Source organism: Cucurbita maxima, unplaced genomic scaffold (genome assembly GCF_002738345.1).
Source record: "Cucurbita maxima cultivar Rimu unplaced genomic scaffold, Cmax_1.0 Cma_Scf00073, whole genome shotgun sequence".
Lineage (NCBI taxonomy): Eukaryota > Viridiplantae > Streptophyta > Magnoliopsida > Cucurbitales > Cucurbitaceae > Cucurbita > Cucurbita maxima.
Window position 1 is genome coordinate 220,443 of NW_019272089.1, and position 15,073 is coordinate 235,515.

The 15,073-nt window shown below is 34.3% G+C and overlaps 1 protein-coding gene across 2 annotated transcripts; it reads right to left on the reverse strand.

The window, feature by feature from the left end:
• Positions 1 to 5,840: 5,840 nt before the first annotated feature.
• On the reverse strand, positions 5,841 to 13,535 carry LOC111472470 (tuberculostearic acid methyltransferase UfaA1-like). 2 transcript variants are annotated; one of them, XM_023118112.1, is made up of 15 exons: positions 13,510 to 13,535; positions 12,976 to 13,103; positions 12,792 to 12,897; positions 12,614 to 12,709; positions 12,485 to 12,528; positions 11,301 to 11,424; positions 10,740 to 10,802; positions 10,606 to 10,665; positions 10,381 to 10,542; positions 9,555 to 9,628; positions 6,928 to 7,021; positions 6,701 to 6,837; positions 6,545 to 6,625; positions 6,334 to 6,439; positions 5,841 to 5,981 (listed from the first exon to the last, which is right to left on the reverse strand). In XM_023118112.1, exons 2-15 carry the CDS (start codon positions 13,092 to 13,094, stop codon positions 5,901 to 5,903), a joined length of 1,347 nt encoding a protein of 448 aa, XP_022973880.1. In that variant the 5' UTR covers positions 13,095 to 13,103; positions 13,510 to 13,535; the 3' UTR covers positions 5,841 to 5,900. The 2 variants fall into 2 exon arrangements, with proteins under 2 accessions (XP_022973880.1, XP_022973879.1); XM_023118111.1 differs by lacking the exon at positions 10,740 to 10,802.
• Between the last annotated feature and the right edge of the window lie 1,538 nt (positions 13,536 to 15,073).

The window sequence follows — 15,073 nt, forward strand, 5'->3', positions numbered from 1 at the left end:
CCACAACCTTAGGTGACTACGTGGCCTGTGGGACGGGTTCGTCAGGTACCATACATGGATGATGAGCAGTCTAGCAATCACCATGTCTCATCATCCATGTTGTCCTCACCTATTAGAAAGAGTTCTTTGAGGTAGCCCCTAAATATCGGACACTAGTTATCGTTACGTATGCTCCCAAGTCTGTGAACACCAAGAGCCTTCCGCCTTCCGCCTAGAGTAAAACCCGTGGTCACGTGTGTAAGGATTGAGACTCGATGACTCTAAACAAACGAGCAAAATATTCACAAAAATAAAACAAAAAAAATTTAAAGCATACTATACGAAATATTTATATTATTTCGAAATAAAAAGTTCACACATAACTTATTAAGATACAACTTAATAGTTAAAATACAAAATAAGGAACGAACGCAAAATATTTAAAACAAAAAGGTGTGGAGGACAACAAGTGAAGCTTATCTATGGCACCTTCTCCAGAGTCCACTCCCGACCTTGACCAACTCCTTGTTTACCTGAAAAACATAGAAAACATGGAATGAGTACAAAGACTCAGTAAGTAGCCTACTTATAGGCTCTTAATCGTGTCCATAGGGTACCATACTCTTTCTTTTCTTGCTCTTGTTCTTCTTGTAAGTACTTAGGCTCTTTAGTTCTATTCTTGAATTGTTGATTCTTATCATGATATATCTTGAGGACCTTGGTCATTAGATTCTGAAACCTTGATTCTAGTCTAAGGACCTTAGTATTAAGGATCTAGGTTATTGTTCTTAGAACTCAGATCTTGATCTATGTTCTAGTCCTTGATCATTGTCTTGTTCTTGGTTACTTTCTAGGTTCTTGTTCGATTTTTTGTTCGTTCTCTAAGACACTCTCCCTAGGATTTAAGGTACTAGTCATTAAACTAATAACCTGTGTCCAAGGCTTCATATGTTCCAAGCGACGTAGGCTACTTACTGAACCTGCATCTAAGGCTTGTCTTGTGATACAATATGACAACCTATGCCCAAGGCTTCATGCATTTCAAGCCGTAAAGTCTGAATACCTATACTCGGGGCTTCTTACGTTTCAAGCATCGTAGTTTGAAGACCTACATCCAAGGCTTGTTATGTTCCAAGCGATGTAGTCTAAATCATGATCATGTTGTACCGTGGGAGATCTTAGGAGGTTCTTGATTCGTGGCTACGGTAATTTACTATATTCTTGTTCGTAACATGACTCTAGATTATTCCCCATGAAAGACCAAAAAGGTCACGTGATCGATACAAATATGAACATGATATCCTGTAAATCGTGAATAGGGTACCTCTAACATGGTGCAGGGCATCTCATCTAGGTGAGGGAAATAAGAGGCCAATCATGACATCTTGCTCAGAAAAATATGGTGTAGGACATCCCATATAAAAGAGGAAAATTTGGGCCTCTGAAAACATACGTGGTGGGAGGTCATGGGTCACATTGGACATGATCAGGGTATTACCTAGCATTCTTTCATATCATAAAAACTTTAGGACATGGAGTGTGATACCTTATTTTTGTAGTTGTAGAGCTTGTGTGACACTTTCTTTGGGTTGACAATCATAAACATTTTTTTTATGTATTTCTTATTATTCTTGAGGAATAATTGTATTATGAATCCATCATAGTAAAAGACATAGTTATTCTAGCAAGTAATAGTCTTAATAAATTCATTAGAGGGTTCTAAAAATGTCTCAAGTCTTGAGATGTTTCCTTTAGGTGTTTGATCCTAACTTGGTTTACTTTCCAAACTTACTCTAATCAACTTAAAATTTTGAACATACCTTCATGTTTTTAGGATAAGGTCTTGTAAGAAGTAGCAAGTGATTTGGAGCATGTCTAAATTGTAAAATATAATAAGGAGTCTTAGGGACATTTTGGTCATTTTACCCCTAATTCTTAATTTAGCTACTTAATGTATTCTAATAACTTTCAAACGTCACAACATCCTCAAAAAGCATAAAATAAAAGGTTTAGTACAAAGTTTCATAGCATTTAGAGGTTATCTAGATCAATGAACTGAAGGTAGATTACCTTAGGGGTATTAGGATCATTTTACACAGTTACTTGGTTTAACTACTTATCCTTATCCAATAACCTCTAAATTTCATCTTAACACACCATCATATGCTCAGTATTAAAAATTTGCAATGTTTAGTTATTTTAATGTTACTTACATTCCAAACAATTTGATCGATTTAAAGCCTTAACTTTCGGTTCTTGGTATTTTCTTTCATATTTGGCTTAAGTTTTATACTGAGATCAAAGCGATTCCTACAAGTATTTCCTGAGAATAGTCTAACATGACTACTTACCTTGTCATTGACGTTTGGGACCTCCGTTCTTGAGCTTCCCGTATTCGAATCATCTCAAATTTTCTTCCACAAATTCCTTATTGTGCTTGGATTTTGGAACCATAAACTATTTCATGAGAACTGGGTCTAGAAGAGAGTTAAAATTAAGAAAGATCGAGGGAAGGTCATGGTTTGGTCTTTGAACCAACCACATCATTGTCTTCTTCCTCTAGACAGGAAGAAGATGTGTGTGACCAACCTCGTCATCGCTTGTTTCATCGCTTCCCTAGCTCCATTCACAGCGCTTCTTTCCTTCATTTCTTTATGAAACTAGGGTGTTACAAGGACAACCATATTAGGAAATAGTGTGTAAGACCTAAAAATAAGATAAAAGATGGGCAAGAAATAGTAGCGGGACGAACCATAAGCATAGCCTTGAAAGTAGTATGTGTGACGGACTTCGACATCATATTAGGAATGGATTGGTAAGCCAAAAACTATACCATTGTAGATTACCACAAGAAGGAAGTAGTATTTTTGCCACCAACCAAACCCAACTTTAAGTTCAAAGAAACTTGTACTGGAGTCACCCCAAAGATAGTGTCAATGATTAAAGCTAAATGCCAAGTACAATAAGAAGGGTGAGCTCTAGCTTGTGCAGCAGACGTAAAATGAAAAGAAAAGACGATAGATACGATACCAATAGTAAATGAATTTCTAAATGTCTTTCTAGAGGATTTACTAGGAGTTCCTCCTTTATGAGCCGTAGACTTGGGGATTGAACTCGAACTAGGAACTTTTTCCATCTCTAAAGCATCGTACAACATGGCCAAATGAGTTAATCCAAGAGTTTGAAAGTTCATTTTAGGGGTATATAATGTAATGACAACAACAATTAAAAAAAACAAAGCGTGATTGCTGGAATCTCGCGAGAATTCCAACGAGCGCAGGAATTATCTTTCCCACCTCGACCACACCCTCCCCCGACTCCATGGCATGCCAAACATGAAGACAAATCGACCCTTAACCTTCCTAGAATGCAACCTACAACAAAATCTAAAAGGAAAACAAGATAAGGAGAGAGTTTGAAAGTTCTCCTGCAAGACAAAATTGAGGAGATCCGACGTCGAAACAACCAACCCACACCAGGAAAAGAACCACCGACAACTGCACTTACACGAAAGGTAAGCTTTTCACACTTTAGCAACATTGTGCTTCCTCGGAAATGATATTTGAGTTTTGGGTTCTGTGTATTATAGGAGTGAAACCTCATGGGAGTGAAGAGGAGGGGCCAGAGAAGCATAAAAGGAAAAACAACAAGAAACAGACGTTGGAGCATAGTTTTCAGAGGAGAGAGAACTTTTTTTGTGTTTTTTGAAGAAGTCGGGTAAGGAAGATGAAGTCGGTGGACTTTGGGTCGAATCTGGATCGGGTAACATAACTAATAACTTATTATCCAACCATTTTTGTACTCCGCCTAGACCTACACTTGAGGCCCAAATTAGTAAATTGAGACCCACTTGCAACATCTCAGCCCACCTACAGCGCCCAAAGTTCCATGACCCATAAATCGCAAGCCCAACCTACGAACTGCGACCCGCACGCTTGCAGCAACCCGCGCATCTACCCAACTTGACTTGCACACGCGTCATTGCCCTATTGCGCCACATGTCACACTTACAACAAAAATTCTCCTAGGCTTACACGGCTCAGCTCCACAACTCAAAATGTAGTCCCTCAGCTTGGTAAAGAAAAATAGCCCAGTTTCCACCGTTCTTACAATCCCGAAGCTGAATTTGATCTTGCTTAAGGCACTTAATGTAGGGATGGATATTCTAATAGAAAATGACAACCTGTGATACTTAGAGCAATTTTGAGGGACGAGAAGCGAACATACTCAAATTTAGGGAAAATGTTAGCTAAGGCCAACCAAGTAAGTGACCCTACCATCGATTTAATTATAATTATATGATGAATGATGACACATGCCCGTGACTTCCAACGTATCATATGCTCGTATATGCAAACTGTTATGAACTAATGTGTGTATGAGTTGATAAGTGAATATTATGTTGTATGTGATGAATTGATATGTTTATGATATGATATGATTGAAGACATGCTTGGGTTATGTTATGTGATTGTTATGATATATGATATGTGCATGATATGAATTGATACGTTTAAAGGCATGACAAGTTTATGATATGACAAATGTGCAACATGAACTATATATGATATGACTAACATGCAAATGACAAATTGGCATAATGTACAACTCCGATATACGCATGAAAATTTTGATGAAAATGTTATGATATGAAGAGAACGCTAGAGGGGTTGTCATGCATGATAATGAAAAGGAAACATGTTAGGGCCTCATGCATTATTGTGTGTTCATACACTATGAGATACCTCTTCTCCTTGTACGATGGTATGGATGCGTATGCTACGAGACAGGAAAATGATCATTATATTTACCAAAATGGTGTTATTACGGTCGCTATTCTTAACGGGTGTTCGACATCAACAGCTACCAGAGAATGCTTGCTCGAGTAGAAAGGGGCCCAGGAGGTGTGCGGATCGACTAATGAGCCCATACTCACATGTGTGGAGCATGTGTAGAAATTAAGCACACATCCAATTGTCCGCTTAAAAATAGTCTCTCTAGGAAAATAGACTGATATGATAGATCTCACTCATGATCGGTATGTGCTTGCATTTAACCCCGATAGGGGGGGTCGCTTATTGAGCATTTGTTAAAACACTCAAACCACATCCTGTATGGCTGACCACGACATCGCAACTCGAGACAATGACACATGGATTTATTCTTAGACTTAGGCTAGGATAGGATGTTTTTAATTTAAATGTTTATTTATTCTTATTTAGTCTTTCATTGTGTCGTTTTAAAGATATTTTCAAACAGAAAGTCCATGGCAGTGTTTTAAGATGAAAATTATGTTTTATAAAAGCTTAAATTAAATGAAGTATATTTGCATTCAATGTTCATGATATGTATACAATAGCGACTCTAGATTAAAAAGAAAATTTAGGGTCATTATAGCGTCGTTATGAAGACCATAGAACTGAAGCTAGGGTAGTTTCGTTTATGTTTAAATTGTAGTCCTTAGGGGTTAGATCCTAGCGTTTTTGTTACTTTGAACTTATTTTTATTTCTTTTGTGCTATTTCATTGATGTTTACTTTTCGTTGAAATGAATTTTATGAACATTTAAATCCATGACATCATTTAAGTTCATGACTACTGACGATGACATTGTAAGTCGAGACAATAACATATGCATAAGACATGTATATTTATTCTAGACATAGATTAGAATAAAATGTTTTTATCCTTAATTTTTATTTATTTTATTTAGAAATTTGTTAGGTTGTTTTATTCTTTTTTAAATTACAATATTACCTTTTTACATTTTATAATTATAACTGTTTCAAAATTATTGGATATTTTGGTACTAATTATTTTATTCAATAGTTTATTATTATTATATTATACGTTCTACATAGAAGAAATGTGGAACATTTGGATCTCAAAGTCGAAGAAATTCAATATGGTGAATGCAATTCTTCAAAGGAGTTTGAATGCTGAAGCTATTTCTTCATATGGATTGTTGAAAGTTGCCACATTACCCGCCCTTGAAAACACAATCTACAATAAAGTTTTAGATTATGACTTCAATTGCATATTTAGTCTGATATATATAATTACCGGTCCATGTACCGCTGACAACGATATCGCAAGTAAAGATTATGACACATGCATATGACAATTGTATTTAAATTCTTAGACATTTGGTTACAATAGGGCATTGTCACTTTTAATATCTATTTTCTTTTATCTAATATTTCTAAGTTTATGAAATTGTTTTATGAAAATGTTGGCAAATATTTATGCATGAAAAGCTACGTCGTACATACTGTAGCGACTTTAGATCCCTAGAAAACTAGGGTTGTTACAATTCTTAACATTAATTTGATATCTTATGTAAAAATATGATTACCTGATAATCTTCAAGGGTTCGTGATTTAAACCCAGCAGCGCAATAATCAAAATAATATTCCCAAGTTCGTATGAAACCTTGATCGAACCCGAGTTGAAGTATTTTGCTGAAACAAAATATAAATTAGATTTCGATTCGAAATCATTTACTATGATAATGGTTTCTTACCTTTGATTGTTCAAAATCATTTATTATAATAATGGTTTCTTACCTTTGATTGTTCAAGAAATTCTTTCTCCAACACCTCAATGTTTGATAGTAATGAATTCCAATATTTTCCAAGTGCTCCACACTGTATCCAAAGGACTTTTTTCATTATTTGTTAATAATTATTGTTGAAAATGAAGAACATAAATTAACTATTTACCAAAGCCTTGATGCAGAAGCCATGGCCGTTGTTATTCTACTTAATGATGGAATGCATCCTCCTTGAAATATATATTCTTTTATAAAACCAGCACTTAGCCGATACTCTTTATAAGATTCGTCTGGCATTGATATGAACTAATGCAAAAAAAAAAATAATTATTATAAATAAAGAGTAATTAAAAGAATTAATTATAAGTAAAAAATAAAAAAAAAAATTAATTAAACCTGTAGAACAAGAAGACCATTGTCCTCTAACACTGATTCACAAGAACCAAAAAAATCTTCCATGAATTCGTGGCCAACCGCTTCTATCATCCCACTGCCAAAAATAAATAAATAAATAAATAAATAGTTAGGTTAACATTAAGATGTTTTTAAATAGATTCACCCATCTAATAAATCACGGTTGGTTTGGTGAATAACACATGTGGCACTATGGATGGTTCAACGTGTCTAACGGGTGAAGATGACACATTGCGCTAGATCCGACATGCATTCGCAAACTAATGCGCAGTTCAACTCGTGTACCAAGATGCAACTCGATTCAACATCGAGACTTGAATGTCCGAGAAATTAGAACCCTAATTTTACTTGAATTAGAACCTACCAGAGAAATTAGAAACTTTGGGGCCCCTAACAAGTGGAAAAGCTAGTTTGGGAAGGCACACTTCACCAAGTAAGAAACCACACCAAATTTAGATAAATAATACTTGTAGGCATGGAAAGGACGTGCTAGCATGAGATCATTCATTAACTCAGGTGGTTATAAAATGCATGTTAAGGACTTTTGAATAGCATTTTCTTTATGATCATGCACTATATGAATGTTATGGTAAAATTACTGTTATGTCCCTAGGTGGAGATTTTCGAGTAGCATGCTATTTTATGTAATTTATAAGCTAAAAAATAGAATAAGCATGACTAGAATACGAATTGGACAATATGGATGAATATGTTATGTATGATGTAAGAAATTACTAAAATGTGATTATGACGGGATTTGTGATGAAAGTTGTTTTATATGTATTTCGTTGTGTTAGAAAGGAGGACAGACTATTAAAATTTGTGCTCTGGGTGATTGATAGATGTTATCTCCTTGTTGAGCTTGCTTGATTATATGTTTGTATATATATTTGCATGGTCAAGTATGTTCTAGCTCTAAGAGTTTGACTGTATGTTCTCCCTATAGAGTATGTTTGTCTGCACAAAGTTAAGGCTAGATGATAACATAGGTTAGTACGCCACCAATGCACTTAGCACCTTACGATTGTGAGTGACGGTCAGAGGGTATACATTCTAGTGCTCCCAGACTAAGAAAGACTCGAAGAGTTAGAATAGAGCATCCTGGAGTAATAAGTTTACGTTAAGCCACCTATGTGCCTTGGAAATCCAATAGACCTCCTCAACTCCCAGATATGACTAAGGTGAAGTTTAAATTATGGATTACATTCTTAGGTGATCGATAGGAATATCTCCCTATCGAAGCATCCATGAAAGAAGTCAATTAAGATTAGAACGCTACAGCTAGCGCGGTTTACTTATTGACCCAAGTCAATACATTTCTAGTAGATCTTGCACTTCAGGATTGTGAGAGATTAGAGGTTTAGACTTGTGTGCACATAGAGATTAGTTTAGTCCAAGGAGCTAACCTCGAACGTCCTGAAAATGAGAGATGTGATTTAAACTTTCTAGATACCTCTAAGAACCTAGTAGACCTCTACGACATCCATGAATGACAAAAGTAGTCTCATAGCCTGATAGCAGTAGTATAGTGTGTGAGGACCTCCACTTCCCTCTTGACTCTGGTACAGTACCGTTGAGTTAGCCATGAGGTTGGTTAGGAATGTGTGACTCAATGGTTTGTTGGATTACTCTACACGCATCCTGTTGTCGGGTGTTGATCATGCGGGTAATTAGTAGTTACCCTGCATGGAGGATTCGTCCTATGGGAGAGCTTTGATCATGCAGATAACCAATGGAGCGACACGTATTGGGTGTAGTGCCCCCTAACCCTGGGCAACTAAATGACTTGTGGGATTGATTCGGCAACTAAATGACTTGTGGGATTGACGAGTAGGCTAGCACTCATCATGTTGTTCCCACCTAATATGAAGTCTATGAAGGTAGTGCCTCATATTCGGATACCGGTTACCACTTTTTAGGCTAAGCTACCTATCCAAGACTCTACACAGTAAGAGCAATACAGTTGTTGCCTAGAGTTTACCATGGTCACTTGCTAAATCATGGATGTGATGAAAGCTTACAAATAGATTGCTTACTCGGTACACTTACATATTCATACCCTTTTCCCTCTCTTTTCGGGTGTTCACTAGTTTTTGGTTGAGGTGAAGGAGCATTCGAAAGCTGTGTGGTCAGAGAGGGGATCGTTCTGTGGTGTCGGTCTGTTTTCATTTTTTTTTTTTTCAATGGTATCTCAAACCCATTTTTCTCTTTTATAATAAATTTAAAGAACACCTTCTTATAATTAGATTTTCTTTTGTATTTTACTTTTTTTCTCACATTCTTCTTTTTAGTTTTGATGAGTTTCAAAATCCTAAAATTTGGGTTGTGACAATCCTCTACTTATTCAACTTTTTTTTTTTAATTCATGAATCTATCGAACAAGAAGTTAAAAGTTTAATGTCTTATTTGATGCAAAACTAAAAGTTTAGTGTAAAGTTTTCATTTTCAAAGTTTAAGGACATTAAGCTAGATTCAAAGTTCATGAATCTAAAAAGTTTTGTGATCTATTAGATACATACTAAATCTATAATTTAATCAAATAATTATTATGTTATAGTACTAATTCATGCATATTATGACTAATAGCTTTATTTCATTTGAAAACTCACCACGATAGGATCCTATCATATTTAGTTGTACTTGATAATTCTCGATAGTCGCAAAGAAGAAACTCAATATGATCCTACAAGAAGGTTGGGTCAAAATGATTAGTAATGAAACCAAGTAATAGTGTAAAATGACTATAATGCCCCTAACATAACTTACCTTTTATTCATTACCCAACTGATCTCCTAATATCGTGAAACTTTATATGAAGCCTTATTTTACAATGTGAAAGAATTATATAAAGTTTTAGAACTATTGATCACGGTTGGGGTTCGAACTAAGTTTAAAGGTGGTAAAATGACCAAAATGTCCCTAACGTTCATTTAAAATATTTCAAGGTCCAAATACCCTCCTAATGATCCAGTATTTTAATTAAGGTCTATATACAACTACATGAAGGGTTATGTTATATTTCAAGATGTTTGGATCAAGTTTAAAATCTAAAGAAGTTAGGGGTATAAGTTATGGCTTAAGAGAAATACAGAAGTGCCTCTAATGGTTAACCAAGATTTATGGAGGCCTAGAAGTTTAATATGACTTAAGCTCACTTTAGGATAGTGAATATGACTTAAGCTCAATAAATGTTACCAAGTATTATGATTAGGGGGTGTCATAAGCTTCATGCTATGCTTAGGTTAGCCCTTGATTTTTAAGTAACCAGATACTACCCTAATTCAATAGGAGCTCAAGGTTAGCACTTGATTATTAAGTAATAAGGATGCTGCTTCATGATAAGCTTTATCTCTTGATTCTTAAGTAACGAAGAAACTACCTAACTCAAACAACAATCGAAAGAAGTAAAATAGGCACATAAGAAAGAGATATTACCTGAAGGCCAAGATCTTGAACCCTTTTTTGGGCATATTTCAATTGTTGTTTGGACAAAGTAATGCCGGTACAGTGACATCCAGTTTGCTTAACTATTTCAATAGCTAAAGTTCCCCAACCACACCCAATATCCAAAACCTTATGCTTTTTGTTGATTCGTGCCTATTAAGAAGTAAGGATTAGGTAACGTAAAATATATTTAGTTGTGTAATAATTAATAATCACCTTCTTAATAAGAATAGAGATTTTCCTCAATTGTGCAATCCTCAAATCTTCATCTTCCCTCTTTGTTAAGAAAACAATGCAAATCATCATATAGATTATGAGATTTTTAATAAATAAAAGTTGGTTATACGAACCTTAAAGATGGCACATGAGTACATCATTGTATCGTCTAAGAAGAGAGAGAAAAGTTCATTGCTCTATACAACCAAATAAATTATTCAATAAAAGAGAATAATTTGATACAAATGGTATTAAGATAGTAATTAGAAATGTTATTGGATATTGAGAGTATATTAATAATTAAATTGTAAGGTTGATAGGGTGATTTGTTCTATAATTCTTCACCTCAAGATTCAAAATCTATAATTTTAAAGAGATTCAACCAGTTTAATTTTTGAAGTTTCTTAAACAAAAAGAAATGTTCACTTTATTTAGTAATATGGGTAGGAGCTATAAATTTTTGTAAACTTTTTTTAACCATAATTTTATATCTTTGGATCACTTCTAGTCTCACAATTTATTTACTCAAACGCTACAATCTCATACTTATTTGAGTTATCTTATATTTCTTTTGTTTGTTATTTTTCACTGTTATTCTAATTATCTTTTGATTGAATACGAATAAGATTGAAGAGATATCATCAATCTAAAGACGAAAAGAAAAAGACTAAGAAACTGATGCATCCATATACTACCAAGTCGTAATGACGAGAAATATTTTTACGAGCTTGTGCAATGGTGTTCTTTCTTAAAGTATGCTGAAAGAAATACTTTGCAGATGCTATAGTTGCCGTAAATAGTGGAGGAGACCACCATCCCCTACAAAAAGTAGATCACTATTACTGACATTAAAAAATTATCAGTTCAATGTTATTATTGTTGTCCTAAAATAATTTTTATGTTCGTGTTTAACAAGTCTTTAAACTTTGAAAATATTGAATAAGAATATAACTTATTTATTGGGTAGCTTTCAATGTGAACTTTAATAAATTTTCTAGTTTATAGATCCATTAAATATAAAATCAAAGTTTCAAGAAATTGTTATTAATTAAAAGATTAAATGTTTAAAGACTTATTATGAGCTTATAAACTTAACTTAATAAGTCACTCCTTTAAGAGAATTGTTAGTAGACTTGGTAGAATAAGTTAGGTAGCAACTATAGAAAAATTGAGGAGAAAGTTTTATGCTTTAACGAGAAAGATCGTCTGTCAGTGGTTCTTAACTTGAGGAGAAAGTTTAGGAAGCTGGTTAGTACTTCACAATAATAACAAAGAGAAATGAAAGTTAAGTCCTTGAGGTTCCTTGTTTCAAAACATCTCTCCCCTCACATTGTTTTTTTTTTTGCTATCTTTATTTGATGTATTTCGATCGTTTAAACACTTGTTAAATTTATTGAATATATTAGAAACACAAAAATGTAAATTCAAGAACCTATTAAAAACTTTTAATGTGAGTTCCACATCGGTTCGAGAGGAAAACAAAACATTTCCTATATGGGTGTGAAAACTTCTCCTGAGTAGACACGTTTCAAAACCATGAAACTGACGGCGATATATAACCGGGCTAAAACAGACAATATTTGTTAATGGTGGTCATGAGCCATTACAAATGGTATTAGACCAAGATACTGGGCGATATGCCAGTGAAGACACTGGACCCCAAGGGGGTGGATAGGATACCCATATACACTTTTTTTTATAAAGGAGTGAAAACCTCTCCCTAACAAATAAATTTTAAAACAGTGAGCCTAACGACGATATGTAACAGGACGATACATAACATGCTAAAACTGATAATATCTATCAGTGGTGGGGTCTTACAATTAAGCTCCTTCAAAAATGAAACTCCTAATTAAAATGTCTTATAATTCATATTTACCTTCTCGTATTAGAAGAATTTGTATCCTTATTAGCAATGAGAAGCTGCAAAAGAGAAGGTAAGCATGAACGAGGACGATCATTAAGAACCTTAATTAGGATTAGGAAGAAATGAAGTAATTAAGCTCACCAAAATAAGGTTAAGAAGACCTTCTTCTTTATCCATTAATGAAAATTCTCCATTGATATATGCATCGGCAAGTCCTAAGTCAGCTTCTCTCATAACCTTCCAAAATAAATTATATTTTATCCTTTTCTTTCAACCATTTTTTTTAAAAATTAATAAAATAAATAAATAATTAAAGTACCTTCCAATAAAACTGAGGGCTGTGAACTTTTAGAACAACCTTTGTGAGGAAGCTGTTAGTTATTGTTCCCTCAAAGGCAAATATTTCCCCCCCATCTTCCATTATACTGTCATCAAATTTATTATAACCAATATGAGTTCTCATTAAGAACGAAACAAATGAATATAGTATCGTGTTGGCTCACATTAACGATCCAGTCGATATGTATCGACCAAGAAATCTTGTAACAAAAAGGCGTGCTCCTTTTACTGTTAGAGACGATATCGTGTGTTTTGGATTGTTTAAAAGACTGAACGTTGCCATGCTACTTGCCTGCATTCAAGGTTTTTGTGTTGCTAAAATTAAATCAAATTATTCAAAATCTACCGAACAAAATTAAGGAATAGATTGGCACCATTCTTAAAATTACTTAAAATTACATTCTTGAGTCAAAACCATGTTTTTGTTTTTTTGTTTTTTGTTTTTAGACCGTGGCTCTTCTATCTTAGTTCTATTTTCACTTTTTTTATAAAAAATGTTTCTAAAATTCATCTTTGAAGGTGTTACCTGAAGCAGTTAACGAAAAGCTTTTATTTCTCAAAAGTTGAAATTAAAAAGTGGAAAAAAAAAACCATTAATATGAATGTTACTGAATGAATCTAAATATGTTACGAAATGAAGATATGACGACAAAAATAAAATAAAAGTCATGTTTGAAAGTGAAAGCAAGAAGGGTTACCTTGATATGATCCACAAAATCAATGTTCTCTTCTCTTCTTCTCTTCGATGCTATCATACTCATTTATAGCCGGAGGTTCCACAATAAATATAATTGTATACTAATAAATGTAAGAGAGAAACTACGGCATCTAATCAAAGGCCAACCTAAAGGCCGACCTAGAGCTAAGAGGACATGAATTTATATAAGTTTAGAAGTTTTTTGTGAGAGATCTCATATCGATTGGAGAGAGAAATGATTGTCAGCGAGGATGTTGGACCCTGAAGAAGGGTGGATTGTGAGACCCTACATCGATTGGAGAGATAAACGAAGTATTTTCTATAAGGTTGTGAAAATCTATCCCAACAGACGTGTTATAAAAACCTTGTAGAAGCTCGAAAGTGAAAGCTCAAAAAGGACAATGTCTGCTAGTGGTGTGCTTGAATTGTTACAAATTGTTACAAATTGTTACAAATGGTATAAGAGCCAAAAACCAAGCGATATGTCAGTTAGGACACTGGGCCCAAAAGGGGAGAGTACTGTGAGAAATCTCACATCGATTGGAGAGAGGAATGAGTGCGAGCAAGAACATTGAGCCGTGAAGGAAGTCGATTGTAAGATCCCACATCGGTTGGAAAGGGAAACGAAATGATTGCCAAGAAGAACTCTAATCTCTGAAGGGGGTGGATTGTGAAATCCCACCTCCATTAGAGAGAAAACCGAATAATTTTTTATAAGAGAGTGTCTAATTGGTATTATTGGACATTTTTGAAATAATGTATCCACCCGCTACAAAATTAGTTTAACCCTGGTATAAATGTATTGATGTATAATATTTAGATTAGTTAATCTTAATTATAAAATTATTATAAATATTTATATAATTATAAACATAAATATATAAAAGAAGAATGAAAGTTATATACGAATGTAAGTTTCTAAAAATGGGCTTATCAGTTAATTGTTAGATTATTTTAACTCTTTTCTTAAATGATTAAATTACTATCACAATTTAATAATTCAGGTTCATAATTATAATAAATGGAATGTGAAAAAGTATTTTGGAGAGTGAAAGTACTAATGAAATTGAAAAATAATGAGATAGGGAAGAGAGGATACCAAAAGTTAAACGGACCGTTCTCCGCATTAATTTATGTTTGGTTCAACATAAAGGCGTTGGCTGAATAAATTCATTTAAATTTCAATTAAATTGAAATTATGAGGACCTATTTAATATAACTATTTATTACAAACTTAATCCATCCAATTATTTTACAAAGACATAAAAAAGTGTAGCCCCTAATGCTCCGGACTGAATCAGACTCAAAGAGATGGAATCGAGGAACCTAGAGACGTGAATCTATGCCAAGCTGCCAAATCGCCCCAGGGACTTAAAAGACCACCACGACAACCCTAGTATATAAAGGTATCCACCTAGGCCGATTGTAGACAATAAAGTTTATGGAGATTCCACTTCCCTTTCCATTCCAGTACGATACTGTTGAGTTAGGTGTGCGGTTGGATAGGAACATGCTACTTGATAGTTCACTTGGATTCCTTTGCAGGGTGAGTGAGTGTTGATCTT

Bases quoted from the DNA above. Each gene is read 5' to 3' on its own strand.
- LOC111472470 (XM_023118112.1), bottom strand. From the start codon at position 13,094: ATGGCAACGTTCAGTCTTTTAAACAATCCAAAACACACGATATCGTCT. The intron at 12,898-12,975 runs GTGAGCCAACAC...ATTTGATGACAG, and splicing joins ATATCGACTGGATCGTTAAT to TATAATGGAAGATGGGGGGG. The intron at 7,022-9,554 runs GTGAGTTTTCAA...TATTTTTGGCAG, and splicing joins TATGATAGGATCCTATCGTG to TGGGATGATAGAAGCGGTTG.